General features: G+C 40.7%; 1 protein-coding gene and 1 pseudogene across 1 annotated transcript; one reads left to right on the top strand and one right to left on the bottom strand.

The window, feature by feature from the left end:
* Nucleotides 1-8,446: 8,446 nt before the first annotated feature.
* LOC147524948 (Ribosomal L18p/L5e family protein) lies at nucleotides 8,447-12,146 on the bottom strand. Its single transcript, XM_086604730.1, has 2 exons — nucleotides 11,864-12,146; nucleotides 8,447-9,063 (listed from the first exon to the last, which is right to left on the bottom strand). Exons 1-2 carry the CDS (start codon nucleotides 12,047-12,049, stop codon nucleotides 8,665-8,667), a joined length of 585 nt encoding a protein of 194 aa, XP_086460856.1. The 5' UTR covers nucleotides 12,050-12,146; the 3' UTR covers nucleotides 8,447-8,664.
* Nucleotides 12,147-18,605: 6,459 nt separating this feature from the next.
* Nucleotides 18,606-20,427, top strand: LOC147524947 (protein FAR1-RELATED SEQUENCE 5-like; annotated as a pseudogene).

Raw genomic sequence — 20,427 nt, 5'->3', positions numbered from 1 at the left:
AGGTTTTCACAGCTTATATTCGCACGCGCGAAGCCCCTGCATAATGTCTCAAGTCCGTGGCCATTTGCTATGTGGGCTATGGATATTGTGGGTCCGTTGCCCATGGCAAGCGGTAAAAGGAGGTACATGCTGGCAGCTACAGACTACTTTACGAAATGGATAGAGGCAATCCCTTTGCAGCAAGTCAAGGAAACACAAGTAATTAAGTTTCTATGGGAGAATATCATATGTCGGTTTGGGTTGCCGTATGCCATCATTGCAGATAATGGGACACAGTTCAGTCGGGAGCCAAGGTGGCAGCATTTCTACAGGTGTACAAGGTGAAGCAAGGGTTCTCAGCCCCCTACAATCCTGAGGGCAATGGACAAGCGGAATCTTCCAACAAAACGATAATGAATAATTTGAAAAGGAAGTTGGAAGACAAAAAGGGCGCGTGGGCCGATGAGTTAAACCATGTGCTCTGGGCTTACCGAACCACACCGCGGGTGAGCACTAAGGAAACCCCATTTGCCTTAGCATATGGCGTTGAGGCGGTAATTCCCTCGGAAATGGTAGCAGCTACTGGGAGGACCAAAGCGGTGGAGGAGGGGACAAACTGGCGTATATTAGCGGGAGACTTGAACCTGATAGAAGAGAAAAGAGACTCAACTCGCATCCGACTGGAGGAGTATCACAGGAGGTTGCAGAGACAGTACAACAAGAGGGTCAGGCCACGGCGTTTCAAGGAAGGGGAATTGGTACTACGCCGAGTGACTCCCAGTACAAAAGAAGAGAAGGACGGGAAATTGGGTCCTAATTGGGAGGGGCCATACACCGTGGTGGAAGTGGGAGGTTCGAACACGTCATGGCTGCAAACCATCGAGGGAAAGCGAATAGAGAAAACCGTGGAATATAAGAATGTTGAAGAGATTTTACAACCGAATGTAATGAAGTGCGTGTAAGGTAATGAAGTCGAAACAAAGGACTAGAGTGTATGTAAATGTATAAAACCACAACGCACTTTTGTGAATGGAAATGTGTTTGCTATGCTTAGCGTTAAAAGAATAATATAAACTAGGTATTGGCGGGAGGAGAAACATGGGGCAACGAGAGAGCCCCAACAGGCGAGAGCCCGAGCGAGCCCGCGGAGTGGGATGAGCCCTCCGCGGATCAAAGATGCCAGAGATACGTGGGGCAATGAGAGAGCCCCAGTAGGCGAGAGCCCGAGCGAGTCCGCGGAGTGGGATGAGCCCTCCGCGGATCAGAGATGCAGGAGGTACATGGGGCAACAAGAGAGCCCCAAATGGTGAGAGCCCGTGGAGTGGGTTGAGCCCTCCGCGGATCAGAGATGCTGGAGGTACATGGGGCAGCAAGAGAGCCCCCCAACGGACGACTGGCGAAGGCGAGCCAGCGAGTGAGGTGAGCCCTTCAGCGGATCCGCGGATGCCGAGATACCGTGCAATGAGAGAACCCCCAAAGAAGCGAGCCCGAAGCGAACCCGCGGAGTGGGATGAGCCCTCCGCGGATCAGAGAGGCCGGAGGTACATGGGGCAACGAGAGAGCCCCAAAGGGCGAGAGCCCGCGGAGTAGGATGAGCCCTCCGCGGACCGCAGAGTCCGAGGCAATCACGGAGAGAGAGCCCCAAAGCGCAAAGAGAGGCGAAAGCGAAGCCCGCGGAGTGGGAGGAGCCCTTCGCGGATCAGAGATGCCAGAGATACGTGGGGCAATGAGAGAGCCCCAGCAAGCGAGAGCCCGCTGAGTGGGATGAGCCCTCCGCGGATCAGGGATGCTGAAAGAACAAGGGGCAACAAGGGAGCCCCAAATGGCGAGAGCCCGCGGAGTGGGATGAACCCTCCGCGGATCAGAGATGTTGGAGGTACATGAGGTAGCAAGAGAGCCCCAACAGGCGAGAGTCCGCGCGAGCCCGCAGAGAGGGATGAGCCTTCCGCGGATCGGAGATGCAGAGATACGTGGGCAATGAGAGATCTCCAACAGGCGCGAGCCTGCGGAGTGGGATGAGCCCTTCGCGGACTAGAGATGCAAGTGGCGTGGGGGCAACGAGAGTGTCCCCGGCCTATTACAGCACATTTTAGGGAAAAAGACAGCGGAGGGGGTAAGCCTTTCTCTGGCACTAGAGAAGAACAGAGCTTGGAAAGGAAACAGAGATGTGGATAAAGAGAAAGTTGGGAGATCAAATTGATAAGTAGCCTCAAATGATAAAAAGATAGTAGTATAACATACAGAACCCAAGTATGACCAACGACAGGGCCAGGAAAGCAAAATGTCATGTTACAAACACAAAGGTTTCTAAATCATGAGCCAGGGAAACAAAAATGTCATATTACAAACGCAAAGGTCTCTAAATCATTGCGGGGACAGACTCGTTGCCAGTCGACACATGGGAAGGCGAGTGAATCTGGGCAGCCGTGGCATCTTCGGAGGTCTCGGCTGAGAGGGCAGCGGCAATTTCCAAGGAGGTACAATCCTCTGGCTCCATTGGCGCTGAAAGGACTTCTTGCGCCGGCAAAGCATCCCCGGTGTTCCCCGGGGGGCCAGTCGCTGAAATGTCAGGTGTTTCTGGGAGAAGACGGCCTTCTTGGGTAAGCCTGTCCATTACTTCTTGGAGTTTTTTGGCCACCCTCTTGTCGGCCAGGAGCTTGAAACAGTCACGGAGTGTGTTCATGTTAGCCAAGTTCTTTTGCTACTCGGCGGCCCAGGCCTCCTGATGCTGCTGTTTGAGGGCCTCTTGGTGTTGCTGGGACATAGATTCCAGGTTGAGCTGGTGGTGCTGGAGGAGGGAATCCCGTTGCTGGCTTAGACGATCGTTGACTTGGTCCATGTACCTTTGATGAGAACCCTCCGCAGTCTGGAGCTTGTCTTGGGCCTTGAGTTTGCCCAAGTTGGCAGTCGCTAACTCCGATTGAAGGACAGCATTGGCGCCCGAAGCCTGGGGGGCGTCCCAACTCCTCAGGGCGATTAGCTTGTTTCTAGTCTTTGGCGAAGCGTGTCGGGATCATGAACGAGATGTCCAAACTGACCTGAGACCCAAGGGAGAAGGTCAAAAAAAAAAACGCACCCTTTCCCAATTGGTATACAACGAAGTGCGGTGCTAGTCGAACGTGCCGCCATCTGCATAGGCAATGTCTCGGGGCAAATGGGAGTTGTAAAACAAGGAGGAGGCAACCGCGGAATTATCCAGAGCGGAGTCGTCAATATTTACCCGACGGTTGCGCACCTAGAAGACAGGGCAGAATTCTTCGGCAGAAGTAAGGTTGGGTGCCGGGGCATCTGTGGGGGCGGGAGCAGGGACAGGTTCCTTGCCAGCCCGGCGAGGGGGAGATGAAGAAGTGGTAGAGGGTCGGGTTGAAGGGTTGGGTGCAGGGTCTCTTGATGCGGGAGATTGCTGCGAGGAGAGTTCGGGCTCTGTGGAGCATGATGTCCGCGGCCTCTTGGAGGGCGGTTGTTCAGTGGTGATCCGTACCTCAGTGGAAGGAATCTCTGTGACTTCTTCATCATCAGAGTCGTTGTCGAACAGCTTCTGTTTGTGAACATCCATGGTTGCAGTAAGTGAGGGGTGGGAGGTGAATTGGTCGTCCCAATGGGAAATAGAGCGGTAGGAAGGGATGTCACTGGGGATAGCGGAAGGGTGGATATCTTGAGGTTCACGGGAGGCGGAGGAATGTGGAGAAGATCGAGGAAGGCGGTGTTGAGAGCTATGTGAACGGGACCTCTTCTTGGAAGGAGGGGATGCGCGAGGCTTTCGTTCCTTGGGAAGGGGAGGGCGAAAAAAGGGACCTGATAAGCCGCGGAAGGTGTTGAGAGCGGGAATGGGCGGTAAGGGGGTCGCGGTGGTGGGATGAATACCAAGGAGGGTAGCTTGGACGAAGCCTAGGCCGCGGATATGGGCAAAGATAGGGCAGGTGATGCTGTCGTAAATCCGGGATTTGGAATCCGGTCACCAACCTGTAAACAAGAACAGAGATGAGTTAGTAAACTGGAGGGAAAGCATTTTGAAAAAACGGGGAAAGAATTATGATACTCACCGCGAAGTCGGAAGGCGAGGTGGTTAAGAGTCAGGGAAGAGGGGATATCCGCGGACAAAAAGTTTCCTGATACATAGAGCGGATAATGGTGCCAAACTTTGTCGGAAGTGGTAAGCTTGAGGAGAAAATATTGTTTTTTAGGACGGACACATAAGGACTGGTATCCTATGCTGACATCTTTGGTGCTGGTTTTGAGATAGTATTGAGAGTAGATGTCGCGGCTGGTAATCTTGGGTTCATGGGATCTGTTATAGGAATTCGCGACATACATTATCCGCCAGAAATTCCCGATACCTTGACAAGGGGGAATGTTGAAGTGGTTGCAGACTTCAACATCCAAGAGAGTAAGGGGAAGCTGCAGACCGGCAACCAGCTGACCTACGGTGATGACAAGTGAGCCCGGTCGGCGGGGAACTAAATGAGGGTAGTGGGTGACGGAGGGCACGTGTTCCAACACAATGTCGACTGGAACACCATAGGCAGCTCTAATGGTGTCCAAATTAGGTCTACGAGATCTAGGAGGCGGCGACAGTAAAGTAGTAAGGCGACTGGAGGTGGAGGGTACGGCCGTGGAAGGGTAAGGAGTGGGAGAAGGTGTGCCTGATGAATGAGAAGAAGTCGAGTCACCAGATTCGGGGCCCGACATCGGAAGGAAGATGAACATACTCTAAGAATCGATTTAGATCGCAATGAGAAGGGGAAAACAGTACAACTAAAAGAAGAAAAGGTCAAGAAAACATACCTTTCAGTGGGGAAAAGGAGTCAGTGAGGTCTTGAGAGGTAGCCGGAGAAGAAGGAAGGTGCTAGGGAGATCACCACTAGGAAATACACGCACACCAGTGAAGGTTTGGAGGAGGAGGAAAAAAGATAGGAGTGAGCCAAGGGAGAGCAAGAGATAGGGGCGAGTGGTTTAAATAGGTCGGGGGCAAAAGGATAAATTCAGTCGGTGAGGAAAACGAAGCATCAGCTGTGGATCCAGTCGTAGGATGACACGTGGTTGCACGGGAAACCAGGGGCCATCAGAAAGAACGCGTGTGATGAGTGCCTCTCACATCACACGCTTCCCAAGGTGGACAGGTAATAGCAAAAGAGGAGAGAGAACGGGAAGAGTTCTCGACCTCGAGCCCATCATATGGCCGCGAAGTCAAGAAGGGGCATCTGTAGTGGCCCAGAATAGAACTGTGTACTAAGTCAAAGAGGAGAGGTGGGGGTAATGTAATTAGGTAGGTGGGGAGCAGTGGAACGGAGCTGCAGAACCCTAGGGGAAGACGTGGCCGAGGTACGACTAACAGGAAGCCGTTAGATGAAGAGACAGATGGATGACCCAGATGAAAAGGGGAGTGGTATAAAAAGAAGAGGAAGGAGAGATGAAAAGGGGGGGGCCACTAAGCAAGAAAGAGAGGAAAGAGAGAGAGGAAAAAAGGGGAGGACAGAAAAGAGGGGGAATAGTGATTGACTGGGAACTGAATTGTTGATCTTAGGGATTCCCATTTGAGACTTTGAGGTTCATACAACAAACGATTAAAAATGGTATCGAACTTTACAAGTTTTGAGAATATGGGGACTAAACTGTTTTTTCGGTTAAAGATGACTAGTTACACGTAGTCTAAATTTCTCACACGGTGTTTCATAATTCACAAGTTACATACATTGTTATATATTTTCTCAACAAAGTATATTCATGCTACAATCTCATGACCATAGAAATTAATTCGAATTGTGAAACACCGTGTGAGAAATTTAGATATCATGTTATACATGCCCCCACATTGCAAAAATTAAAAAGTTTGGTCTCCAATTTGACTGAAAAAAAATTTAGTCCCCATATTGTCAAAACTTGTAAAGTTCAATACCCTTTTTAGTCGTTTTTGGAACTCACAAATCTCTCTTTTTCTCTCCTCACAACAATGTTCTCTCAACTCTACAACTTTCAATGGTATAGACAACTACCAAAAAGTTTGGGCATAAAAAAATAAAGAGAAGACTCAAGTCTTTTTTCTTCCAAAGCTCTCTCAAAAGAGGCACTAAATCCCAAACCCTAGCAACCAATTTTGTCTCACTTTCTCTCTTCTAAACCCTAACTTTGTTTTAGAATGTAGCTGAAATTTCGGTAGATTCATTTTGGCAAATAGTTGCCAAAATATCAAGGCCCATTAGGCCCATCCCAACATGTTTGACCCATCCCTAGTTCAAGTCGAGACCTATTTTTGCAACATCTTGGAAAATAAGTGTTCCTTTGAACATCAGATGATTCTTTTAATAGTAGGCTTTTACTTTGTCATTAAGAAATCTGATGTACTGGTGGCTTGTGGTTTTCAAGCTAAGCAGCATATGTAGCCTGTTCTACTAGAAGCACCTCCTTGATTATCATCAGTTTTGCAAGAAGCACGTCTTTGTGTTGTTTCCTAGCGTACATCATCAGAACTTAACTCATCTGTTGCTTTGATCATTTCAGGATTTTAAAGGATTGGAGGATAACAAATATTGCCTGAATTTAAGTTTAGCATCTGTTAGGCAGGAATACAAAAGAAAAAGCAAGTGTCTTCAACAGCAACTGTACTTACAAATAACATGGCACAAATCCAATTGCATATTGCAACTCAGACGATAGTCCAGGCTGGGATTCATAGTGTCGAGGTTCAAACAATTGAGGTAGATTCCACCTTACTAACCAGTGCATTATCAGGTTTCAAATTGTGTTCACGATCAAGACAGACAAAAGTTCTGACAACAATCTGTAGCCAGTCATGGAGATGCTACAATTGGAAGGAATCGCAGAGATGGAGATCCAAATTGGTGGCAGATGCCTTGGCAAATTGGCCTCCTCATTCTACATGATTACTGCAGCCTACAATTCACAACCTCTTACACGCATTTTTGGTGGCTACGCCCAAACGTATTTATAGACCATTTGCTGAACCAGGATTGACGGGGGATTTGTACTAATTGTTCAGTTATGAACCAATACAGTATCTTAGAAGGGCAAAGATAATATGCCGTACCCAAAATTCTATTGAAACCTAACAAACTATTGGTTAACTGCAAAGGTTCTACGGAATTGTTCTATACGTTCAATTTTTAGCCTTCTAACATGGACTAATGACATCACTCAAACATTACTCAACATATCCGACCAAAAGTTCGATCTGATAATAGAAGGGGCCTGGGAATAATAGGATAACAGAATGCAGTTTCTTCTCCACTAGGAATGTCAATGTTCTGGAAAGTTCAAATCAATTTATTGAGGTAATACAGTTTACGTCATTTTTCTGTTGATCAGTGGGATACCATTAAACAAGCATATATATATATATGACTCTATATAGATCCCTTTCCCACATGTTACCAAACAAAATCAAAAAGAAATCCCGCGTATATATTCTAAACCTATATCTAGCGTGTGTAAGGGGCTATTTGTTTTTTTGGTTTAAGTTATAAGAGCGTCTTATAAGACCATGTGTTATAAGAGGGTCTTATAAGATGGTCTTATAAAGTGGTTTGTTTTTAATTTTAAGTTCCTCTTATACGCACTTGTAAAAATAGAAAAAACAAATACATGACATCTTATAGATGGTTATTTGACAAATATAACCCTATTTTACATCACATTTAACTTGAATATATTAATTTGAAATAAACGTATAGTTTGATTTTCGGTTTCAAATCAATTTTGATAATTAGAATATCAATTTTAGGAAACTACCTTAATTGGCGGTGGTAGTGGTAGTGGTCTTAATAACACGGTGGTGGTGGTAGTGGAGGTGATGATATTGGTTTTAATAGCATGGTGATGGTGGTGGTAGTAGAAGTGATGGATATTTTAATAGTATGGTGGTGGTGATAGTTTTAATAGTACAGTGGTGGTGGTAGTGGAGGTGATGATATTGGTCTTAATAGTACGGTGGTAGTGGTGGTGGTGGTTTTAATAGCACAGTGGTGGTGGTGATAGTCTTAATAGTTCGATGGTAGTGGTGGTGGAGGTAATGATGGTGGTGGTAGTGGTGATGGTGATGGTGGTGGTGGTGGTGGTTAGGGTAATGGAGTTATTTGGAAAATAAGATAATGAAAATGGAAGAAGAGATAAATGAGGCTACGGGTATATGGACGGGGGTGTTTGAGTCATTTTTCAAGTTATAAGACTTATAAAATTGAAGTAGATCTAATTTTGGTACTTATAGAATTGGAGCCTCTTATAAGACATTTCTAGTAGAATGCCTCTTATAAGAGGCAAAAAACAAACCAAAAAAATATCCAAAATCACTGAGTCACATCTTATAAGAGGCAAAAACAAATGGCCCCTAAGTCTGTAAGATGCCTATCCCGCCCACCACATAAGGCAACAAGCTAAAGCATATTATGTTTATTGGGTCCTTCATGTTTTAGTGTATAAAGAGTCGTACAAACTTTGCATAAACTTACAGACATACAAAACAACCACCGCCACCACACCATTAGCAATACTGAAGATGCAAATATGCATTACAGAAATAGAGTACAAACACGCGGTTACTCTAGTAATTAGTTGATGTACAACCTGTTCTTCAGAAAGCAAAGAAGTACCGCGTTTTTTTTTTGTTCCATTTATCATAACTAAACAATAACAAGTTATGACTACAAAAATTGGAACCTAAACACAGGCTGACTAGGGTACAAATATGATCCCATTCTCTTTTATGGTATCAAGGATAATCCCAAGCTTACCTTCAATTCTTTCGTCCTTCTTTGGTTCATAAGACATTGCAAAAACATCAGCTTCCATGGATCGCTCTGCGATCAATGTCCCAATGGTCCTGCAGGCGTTGTTATCAATGAGGGAAGGTAAAGTGTTTCTTAAATCCCTGGAATTGGTGCTAGCAACGGAGACCACTTTGCAGGTTCCCCTATGCATCACCTTTGCATGGATAAATCTCTTTGAGAAGAAAACATTCAATAAGAAAGGCCTCATATACATATCTGTCCTTTGCTTCCAAGATTTCCTGTTGGGTTTCTTTGCAGCTTCACTTTTAGACCTCCGTGTCCAAGCAGCATGAACAACAAAGCCCTAAAAAAATTAATTAATTAATTAGTAAAATTCCCAATGAACCTACTTGTCATCATTGATCATGAATCAGAGCAAATTAAAAATAAAAGAAACAACTTTCCCTTCTCCTCATGAAAGTTTCAGACACCTATTCTTTGACTCCCTTTTCTAAGAAAATATCTGGTTCAATAGAGATTAAATTTTGACGTAATAAACTGACAGGGGTCTACTAAATCCAGATTGCATTTCCAAAAATAAAATCAAAATGACAAAACAATAATAAACTTTGAATTAGGAAACTGGTAGGGCCGTAGTCTGCTGAATCCCAGCTTGTACATTTGCAAAATAACAAATGACAAAAAAATGAACATATCCGTAAAGCAAGCTACCTCCCTATATCAAATTATTACTGTTTCAAAGATATACATACTAAAGACAAAAAAGCTCATGTTACAATCTGAACATGACAGCAGGTGTGAAACTAGAGAGAGAGACATTCAGGAGCTCCGCATACAGATCACTGCATTAAAAGCTGACCCAAATATAATTTAAGTCATCTCATTAGCACTTCTTTCTCTTAGCCAATCCCTATTTTTCCTTCCCCATAAACATAATGGCTTTTTGGATTGCTTTGATCATACCACTATTTTGAAATTTGCCGAGTGATTTTTTTTTTCCTAGCAAGAGTTACTGAATGCCTGAATGGTGTTCCAGTCCTTTTCATGTGTAAGACTTTCTTCATCATCTATCAACTGCCTTTTTACCTGCTCCTAAGTTTATTACAAGTGGTTCTGATTTGTTAATCAAAATCAAGTATCTAAACAGTCAGGTTCTAAATGGAATGCCACAGAACTAAACTAGAATAGACTACATAAGAGAAACTGTTGGGATGTGGAAACCATATAGTCTGAACAAGGATTCCATACATAAAAAGTTCAATCACCCAACTGACTAAATCCTAGAGGTAGGAATGTAGAATGAAGCAATGGACTAACAAATTGCTTAGCAAAAAAGGCCTCACGTGAGGGTGGGAACAACATCTCCTCTTCTAACACCACATAAATCAAGCCACTATTAGTTCACATGGCTAGTACGTAGCGAAGCTAAACATATCGTGCATGCTATGGACGTAATAGTTTCTATAGTGTTATCTTCTGTTCAGTCTCCAAGAGGACCCTGACCTACTTGCTTGTGTTTCACTCCTTGTTCTCATGAAGCTTAATAGCTACCTCACAAACAGAGTGAATTAATTAAAAAAGCAGTGCAGTATACACTCCTCATTCCTATAGTTCACCAACTTTATCTAGAACGAAGTGATGGTATCAAAACATCCTCAATGCAGAGAACATTGACATACAGAAAATGAGTATTGTATGGCAAGTACATTAGTTAGTCCCAAGCGTGAAGCTCGCAACAAGTTTTTTATTTTTGCCTATTTGACAAGGAAGAAAATAGTACTTATCTAAGGGACTCAACCGATTTAACAATGGGCTGGCTTACATTTGAATCATGGACCATGACTTACACTTTATTTAAACCAAAACCTTCTAATTCATTCTGTAGTCAACTTCAAAAAAATACATGAACTAAAACTGTCAAATTGCAATCTGGTTGCGATATAGGTAACAAATGAATAATGATGCTCCAAAAATGGATGTCATATACCCACATCAGATCCTTCTTTTTTAAATGAAATCCATTATCATGATTAATAATAATAATAATAATAATAATAAATGAATGAATGAAATTAGAAACTAATACTAGGGAAACAAGAGGCAGAAAAAAAATACAATAAACGGATTAAATGGGGAACAATAAATTAGACGAATGACAAAGCTTATGCTACCCACTGGGTTACGTATTCCCATAGCACAAAACACCTTAAAATTATGGACCGCTTCATCAAGGTACCATGTAACCTTCAATTAACTTCCCATGCTTGTTTAACGAAAATTTAGTGGACAATCTACTACTTTCGCAGATTATTTGCCGTCTCAATGCTACAACCAGATATTATCGAAAAAAATAGCACCACACAGTCGACAGAAATTACGGATAGGTGCAATCTACGTACCTACACGTGTTTACACAGACAGCTTTCCACAAAAAAAAAATTGAGTAAGTTCCCCTACCAACCACAATCCAATTTCCCCTTTACCTGAACATAGTTCATTAGTTCTACTACTACATACTTAACTACCAATCTGTAGGGCTGGCCACCACTCAGGCTCAGCTAGCGCTGGCCGCTTAAGGAGCTTGCCCTTGAGGATAACTAAAAGCTCGTTGAAAAAATGAGCCGAGCATGAACAAGCTCAACTTGAATATCATCCTACAACGGTAAATAAACCAAGCTACTCAGGCTTGACTCGTATTGTAATATCAGCAGGGCTCATTTTGAAAACAAGCCAAGCCTGAACATACTGTAACTTGACTAGATGACCAGCCCTACTGATTTATACCCCTATAATTTGCTCCAACTATGATTCTTCATAAGAATGCATGTGTTTTCTGACATCAGTGCTCAACATCGCATATGCACTATAATTGGTTATTTTTCAAGCCCATCAACTGAATCTCTTCAAATGGGTCATTCAAAATTTTCATCTTTACGATCCAACACAACTAATTCACTCAACTTCATTGTTTAGTTACACTCCATGACACAACAAACCTTGGGTATTAAGTATTGAACTAAACCCAGTTCACTCAACAAGTCTAATCACCATATAAACAGATATATCTCAAACAAATTTTTTTAAAAACCACATGTTATGAAACATAAACTAAAAAAGAAAGAAAGATACAGTGCAGTGCATACCTTGTAGGGTGGAGGAGCAAAAGGATGTTTTGTGAATGATTCTTCTACAGATATGTTAAACTGGGGAAGTGAAGAAAAGAAGGAAAGAGAAGTGGGTTTGCTTGTTCTGCTTCGAATGAAGTCTGAGGAGAGAAGAAATGGGGATGGAGCTGTAGTAGTTGAACAACAAGATACGAGGCACGCCATGCCCCTTGCTTTTTTTCTGTTTCCAATTTTTCCAACTGAGTCCCGATCTTAAAAGATCGATCTCTTGGGCATTATGGTACACGTTGCTATCTAAACCGTTAGATAGCGTGGTGATGCTCACCAGCAGTACTCTTTAAGTTGAAGAAAAACGTCATGCCCCATGCTGTCGTCATTTACGTCATCCCTTTCTCTCTCGAGAATTGAAACTCATTTGTGTTGCTGTTAATAAGCAAGAGAATATAGCAGTTCAGAAAAACAGTAAAACAGCAGAAAGAGTCAACGTCAGCTTGAGTTAGTTAGGCAGTTGTAACAAACATTTTTCTCTCTATAATCAGTTTAGTTTTCATTGTTAAGTGTTTAGTATAAATAGACAATGTATACAGACGGAATGAGTTAAGAAATCTAATTTTCAGTTTTGAGACAAAGTCTCTTTTTATTTCTCTTTATGGTATCAGAGCATTCGCTCATAAGAGATCTAAATCGATCCAAACCCTAAATTTTTAATTTCATTGTTGATGATCAAATTGACAACAAATCTTTCAATTCCATTCATCCAAATTCTTGATTCAATACAAAATTCATCAAATTTATTCAATTTTTCATCTTTGATCATTCACAAATTAACTGAGTTCATCAGTATCAATCTCAAATTGAGAATTTTGTTCTTCAAATGGCTCCAAGAATTGTTCAATCACCTATACCTTCTACATCGACCGCGAATCCCTAATCAAGGAACATCTTCACCATCAACAGATCATACTCATAATCAAAATCAAAATCAGAGTCAACATCAATCAAATATACCTACTAGCAATCAGTTCAACAACATTCCAATGAATTTTCATGATCACACAATGGCAGAACCACTTTCATTAGTAAGTTTGTTTGAGAATCTTTCCTTTCGAATATTGGAAATCTTGTTCCTTTAAAGTTAGATAAAGAGAATTATATCATGTGGAAGAATGTCTTTATGCCTATTTTATGTAATTCTAATATGCTAAACATTGTTCTTGGACGAAAACCCGTCCCGATAAGTTTTAAAGAGATGTTAGAGGAAATTTCACAAATCGATTAATCCCCGGTTATATTGAATGGATCTTGGAGAGACCAAACGTTACTCATATGGCTAAATGCCACAATGTCTCTAGAAGTGTTACCATATGTTATTGGAATGAATTCATCTCATGAATTATGGATGACTCTGGAAAAATGATTTGCAACTATTACTACTGCTCATGTTATGCAAAAAGGGAAAGCTTCAAGATATGAAGAAAGGGAATCTCTCTATAGCTCAGTATCTTCACAATATTAAGCAAGTCACGGATTCTTTAGCTGCTGCTGGAAATACTGTTAAGGATGAAGATATAGTATTTCATACATTGAGAGGATTAACAAATGATTACAAACCCTTTGTTACTTCTATAAGAACAAGGCAACAATCTGTAACTCCTGATGAGCTCCATGGTTTTTTACTGAGTGAGGAGTTGTCACTTGAAGATATGAACAATGTCTCGCCTCATGACAACTCACGTGCCTTTTACACAACAAGGGGGTTTAACAATGGAAATTTTCAGTACAATAAAGGTTCATTTCGAGGTGGTTATCAACCTAACAGAGGTAATTACAGAGGGTCTGGTTCTGGATATCAAAACAATTATTATAGTGGAAATAATTTCAGAGGAGGTAACAATAGTTACTACAATAGTGGTCAGCAGGGCAAATTTGTTCCTACAAGAGGAGGTTTTCAGCAGTATAATCCAAGTTTTCAAGGTGGAGCTTCTTCTTCACATCAAGGAAATTATAACACTCAAGGTGGAGCTTCTTCTGCTCATCAAGGAAATCGACCAGTATGTCAAGTTTGTGGCAAAACAGGACATCTTGCAATAGATTGTCATCATAGAATGAGTCATGCTTATGCTGGCAAGATTCCTCCATCCAAATTGGCAATGCTAGCAAGCATCAGTGACAATGCATCTTCATCACAATACCCTACTGAAGACATTTCTTTTACTGATTTCAATGATTATAATGCTTATGAAGATGTCAATTCTTTTGTTTCTCAGAACTACTGTGATGGATTAGATTTTCAGAACTATGGCTCAGAGTTTCAGAACAATAGCTCAGATTTTCAATCTAATTCAGAGTTCTCTCCTCAAGTCAATTATGCTGCCTATTATGCTACACATGCTCCTCAACAGAATTCTTCTCCATACTGGTATGCAGACACAGGAGCTTCACGTCATATCACTCCAGATTTAGCAAATATTGGATCTTATTCTTCCTATAAGGGAAAGGAGAAAGTTCGAGTAGGCAATGGTCAAGGTTTGAACATTCTAAACACAGGTTCTTCTACATTGTGTTCTACTGATTCTTCTGCATGCTTTAATATGCACAACATTTTACATGTTCCTCACATGACCCATAATCTGCTATCTGTACACAAATTTGTCACTGACAATAACTGTTCACTCACCTTTCATTCCGCTGGCTTTATTGTTAAGGACAATACTACACAGAGGATCCTTTCTCAAGGCAAGTCTAACAATGGACTGTATCCTTTCACCTTCAACACTGTCACTCATTCATCACCTTCAGCTTTCTTCAGTAATAAAGCTTCCTTCTCTACTTGGCATCAAAGATTGGGCCATCCTTCTTCACAAACACTTTATCAAGTCCTCAGCAAGCACAATCTTCTTGTTCAAAATTCTAGCAAGTCTACTTCTTTTTGTAATGATTGCCAATTGGGCAAAAGTCACAAATTACCTTTTTCTGTTTCTAATACTACCACATATGATCCATTGCAACTGTTGCATATTGATCTTTGGGGGCCTTCACCAATATGTTCAATAAGTGGTTTTAGGTACTTTGTAACCATTGTGGATGACTATACAAGATATTGTTGGGTTTTTCCATTAGTTATGAAATCTGATTTCTTCTCTTGATTTGTCAAGTTCAAAACTCTTATTGAACATCAACTTAATTATCATGTTAAATGTGTAAGGTCTGATTGTGGTGGTGAGTTTTCCAGTTATGTTTTTCAAAACCTCTTAACACAATCTGGTATTAAACATCAATTCAGTTGTGCTCACACACCAGAACAGAATGGTGTGGTTGAAAGAAAACACAGACACCTTTTAGAGACGACAAGAACTCTTCTAGCTCAATCCCATCTTCCTACTTCTTATTGGTTGGAAATTGTTCAAACTTCAGCTTTTCTTATCAATAAACTACCATCCAAAACTCTTCTTAACTTAAGTCCTTGGGAAAAACTTTTCAAGCAAACTCCTGACTATATTTTTTTTGAAAACCTATGGGTGCAGCTGCTTTCCTTGGCTTAGACCCTATTCTCATAATAAATTAGACATGAGAAGTAAACATTGTGTCTTCATTGGTTACAGTTTAGATCATAAAGGGTATAGGTGCCTTGAGCCAATTTCTGGAAGAGTGTTTGTTTCTAGACATGTTATCTTTAATGAATCAGAATTTCCTTATAAATCAAAAATATTTGCTAGTTCTTCTACTCCAAACTCTGACAATCATCTTTCATTTCATCCTTTTCTCAAAACAAAACATATTCATTCTTCTTTATTGTTCACTGATTCATCTACTCATTCTACTCATAATTCATCTCCTCCATCTTTATCCACTCTCATTCCTGAAATTCACCAATCATCTTCTTCTAATTCTGATCAAGACATTTCTCTCTCTACAAATGCTCACAAAATGCAAACTAGGTTAAAGAATGGCATTTCGAAACCAAAAGCTCACATGGCCACAAAACATCCATTACCTATTGCTCTTTCCTCAACACTACAAAACTTACCACCTACTCCGACAACATTCAATCAAGCAGTTAAAGATCCTAACTGGAGGTCAGATATGGCTGATGAATATAATGCTTTATTACAGACCAAAACCTGGATTCTGGTACCTCCAGATCCTATGCAAAATCTTGTTGACAACAAGTGGGTTTTTAGACTAAAGCAGAAAGCAGATGGTAGCTTAGACAAGTTTAAAGCTAGGCTTGTTGCAAAAGGGTTCAGTCAACAACTTGGTGTTAACTACACTGAAACTTTCAGTCCTGTGGCGAAGCCCTCTACCATAAGAATGATATTGTCTATAGTTGTTCAAAATGATTGGAATATCAAACAGTTAGATGTCTCCAATGCATTCTTACATGGGCATCTTAAAGAAGAGGTATATATGGTGCAACCCAAAGGTTTTGTTGATGCAGAAAAGCCAAATTATGTTTGCAAGCTTCAAAAATCATTGTATGGTCTGAAACAAGCTCCTAGAGCTTGGTATGAAGCTCTAGTGCATGCTCTTCTTTCTCTTGGTTTTGTTTTGTCCAAAGCTGATCCTTCCTTATTTATAAGAATAAAGGATAGCATTACTACATACATTCTAGTCTATGTTGATGATATTCTGGTCACAAGCAATTCCACTTTATATTGCAACTCTCTCATTCAACAACTTAGCACAAGTTTTGCCATGAAGGATCTTGGTTCTCTTAATTTTTTCCTAGGCATGGAGGTTAAGAGAAATTCTACTGGTCTATTTCTTTCTCAGACTAAGTACACGTATGATCTTCTACAGAGAGCAAAGATGGCTGATGCAAAACCTTGCTCAACTCCATGTTCTACTTCGGTCAAGTTAGATCCTTACAGTGGTTCTCCTCTTTCTGATCCTTCTGAATACAGATCGATTGTGGGTGGTTTACAATATCTTACATGGACTAGACCTGATATCTCCTTTTCTGTAAATCAAATTTGTCAATACATGCATGCTCCCACTACAAATCATATGATTGCAGTAAAAAGACTTCTCAGATATCTCAAGGGTACAATTGATAAAGGCTTATTTTTCACAAAAAGTTCTACTGCCATTACTGCCTATTCTGATGCTGATTAGGCTGGATGTCCAACTGATAGGAGATCAACTTCTAGCTTTTGCATCTATTTTGGTCAGAATCTTATTTCTTGGAGTGCTAAGAAGCAAACAACTGTCTCTAGATCGAGCACTGAGTCTGAATACAGAAGTTTAGCCCATACTGCAGCTGAGATTTATTGGATCTGCATTTTACTTAATGATCTGAAAATTCCTCTGCTAAATCCTCCTTTGTTGTGGTGTGACAATATCTCTGCTATATCTCTTTCCAGTAATCCTATTTTTCATGCTAGGACCAAACATTTGGAGGTTGATTACCATTATGTCAGAGAGTTGGTTACTGCTAAACTTCTTGAAATTAAATATGTTTGTACAGCAGATCAAGTTGCAGACGTATTCACAAAAGGTTTGGCCACTTCTCGTTTCCAGGAGCTAATTTACAAGCTTTCAGTGAGGCAAGCTCCCTTTAGCTTGAGGGAGGCTAATAAGCAAGAGAATATAGCAGTTCAGAAAAACAAGAAAAAATGAGAAAAGAGTCCACGTCAGCTTGAGTTAGTTAGGCAGTTGTAACAAACATTTCTCTCTCTGTAATCAGTTTAGTTTTCATTGTTAAGTGTTTAGTATAAATAGACAATGTATACAGATGGAATGAGTTAAGAAATCTAATTTTCAGTTTTGAGACAAAGTCTCTTTTTATTTCTCTTTAGCTGTTGCTATTGAACAAAAATAGAAAAAAAAAAACTATACATATCAACCTTTCAAAGAGACGTTTCTCAACCTATGTGATTTCGAGCATTAGTTCATAATTTGTTCTTTTTCTGCTAGTGAGTTCATTTATTTTCTAAACTTGTCACTATTTTATTGCACCCTAGATCTATTTATGGAGCAACCACATCAAAATAGTGATAGTCTAAAAATTTCTTGTGATGTTGTTGAAGACTATTATAATAGTTCTAATGAGAAAGACATGCTCGAATTTGTTACTGAGAATCAAGAAGACCATGGGTTATTTGAAGGAGATGAGCATCTTGAATGGGAAAATATTGTCAGAGCCAATGCTGATAATGTTGAAACGTCGAAAATGGTAGTGGAGGCATTGAAATGGATGAGGACAACGAAGACATGTTAAATAGCATACGACCTTGTGTTGGCATGGAATTCGATTCTCCAGAAGAAGCCTATGATTTTTATAATTATTTTGTAAGGAAGGCAAGATTCAGCATTAGAAAATACGCTACAGGTAAATCTCAGTGTAACAATGAAATCATAGCTCGGTCATACTGCTGTTCCCTCCAAGTTTTTCGCAACGCTACTAGATCAAAACCGATTGAGCAGAGGCAGAGAAAAAGATCTGATACAAGAATTGGGTGCAAGGCTGTCATGTCAATAAGAAGAAACGAAAAGAAAAACTGGGTTGTCACTCGAGTTATTGAGGAGCATAATCACAACCTTGCAACTCTAAGCAAACGACACAAACTTCGGTCTTCGAAAAAGGTACCAAAAGAACAAGAACAAATGTTGGGGAACAAGCAATTAGCTGGGGTTAAAGTCAATCTTATGTTGCGTTATATGGGTGTTGAAGCTAAAGGAATTCGTAATATTGGCTACACTGAAAGAGATGCTAGAAACATTCTCGGTAAGGTTCGAAGACATGAGCTTCAACTTGGAGATGTGGAAGTTCTCCTTGAATTTTTTGAGCATCAACAAATGGACAACCCATCATTTTTCTACTCAATCCAAATGGATCTGGAAGGCCAAACCAAGAATTTCTTTTGGGCTGATGCATGGTCAAGGATGGATTATCACTATTTTGGAGATGTTGTTTGCTTTGATCCTACTTATGGGACAAACCGGTATGGTATGCCTTTCAGCCCAATTGTAGGTGTCAACCATCATTACCAAACAACAATCTTCGGTGGTGCATTGCTTTATAATGAATGTATGGAGTCTTTTGAATGGGTCATCAAGGCATGGATGAGGGCAATGAACGGTAAGCAACCAAAAGTGATTCTAACATATCAAGAATCTGCAATTGGGGGAGTTATTGAGAAAGTGTTACCTGGTACGCGCCATCGTTTTTGGGATGATTTTGTTAAATGTTTGTATGGGTATGAGACCGTCGAAACGTTTGAGCTTGGTTGGAATGGGATGATTGGAAGGTACCAGCTAGGAGAAAATAAATAGTTAGCAAACCTATTTGAAAAGCGAAAGAAATGGGCTTCAGTTTATACGCGTGATATATTTTGTGCATCTATGTACACGACCCAATGGAGTGAGAGTATTAATGCGTACTTTGATGGCTACTTGAAGAGATCTTTGCCTTTGATAACATTTATGAAACAGTTTGAAATGGCTGTAGTATGCAGGTGAGATGCTGAAAATGATAAAGACTATAAAAGCAATTATACCAATCGTGCTTTGAATTTTTCTATGGTAATTGAGAAGGAAGCTACTGAAGTTTACACGAAAGAAATTTTTGTAAGGTTTCAGCAACAACTCCAAGAAGGTTTTTCTTATGGCCAAAGAAAGATTGAGGAAACCGGTACAAAGCCCACGTTTCATGTGTGGAGGGATGGTCATGATCATACATTTCAAATCGTAACATATGATTCTTGTGATAATACTGTCACATGCAATTGTTTGTTGTTTGAATTTGCTGGATACTTGTGCAGACACATTATGAAGATATTTGTAGTTGTGGATGTTTTGAACCTTCCAGAAAAATACGTGCTTAAAAGATGGACAAAGGATGCGAAGTCTGGATCAGTGACAACCAAAGATGGAGAAGAAATGGTAGATGATTGTCATGCATCTGTTACAATAAGGTTTAGCCAACTCTGTCGTGAAGCCATTAATATAGCAACTAAAGGTGCTTCATCAGTCAAAGCATTTAAGGTTGCAATGAAGGGTTTCTATAATCTTTTAAAGAAAGTTGAAGCGACATTCAAAAATGTGGAAATCAGCCCCATAAAGCAAATTGGAAGTGCACCAAGTGAAAAGTTTAGCCAAACGAAGTCTAGAATACGTATGCGCAAAGTGAAACCATTGAAAGATCCACCCATTATGAAGCATAAGGGGCGACCAGGAAGGCAAAAATCATGGACCGACAATAATGGCAAGAAACAAACAAGAACCAATCCCGGTCAAGCTAAGGATGTTAAGAAACTTGCCAGGTTTGAGTTATAGATTATGACCATTATTTGCTCATGTTTGTTAACTTGTAATTGTAGTCTGTAGTGATATGCATTCTTAGTTTGTGCAGTCAACAATCTTCGAGTTTAGGAGCTAATGACTTATCTCATGGTAGCATGAACATCAACCTTAATGATCCTAGTAAGGTGATAATCTTTCTGCCTTGTTACAATTATTTACACATGTTTGAATGTTTGCAAAAAAAATTCTTTGAGTACTCAGCTCATTTTATTCTTAGATTACTCTTATTCTTATATTAATATTTTCATGAAATTCTATAGGTTTTGCAGATGAGTTAG

The sequence above is a fragment of the Coptis chinensis genome, chromosome 1 (genome assembly GCF_015680905.1).
Source record: "Coptis chinensis isolate HL-2020 chromosome 1, ASM1568090v1, whole genome shotgun sequence".
NCBI classification, from domain to species: Eukaryota; Viridiplantae; Streptophyta; class Magnoliopsida; order Ranunculales; family Ranunculaceae; genus Coptis; species Coptis chinensis.
Note: the sequence above shows the minus strand (reverse complement) of the source record. Positions and strands in the feature narration are given on the sequence as shown.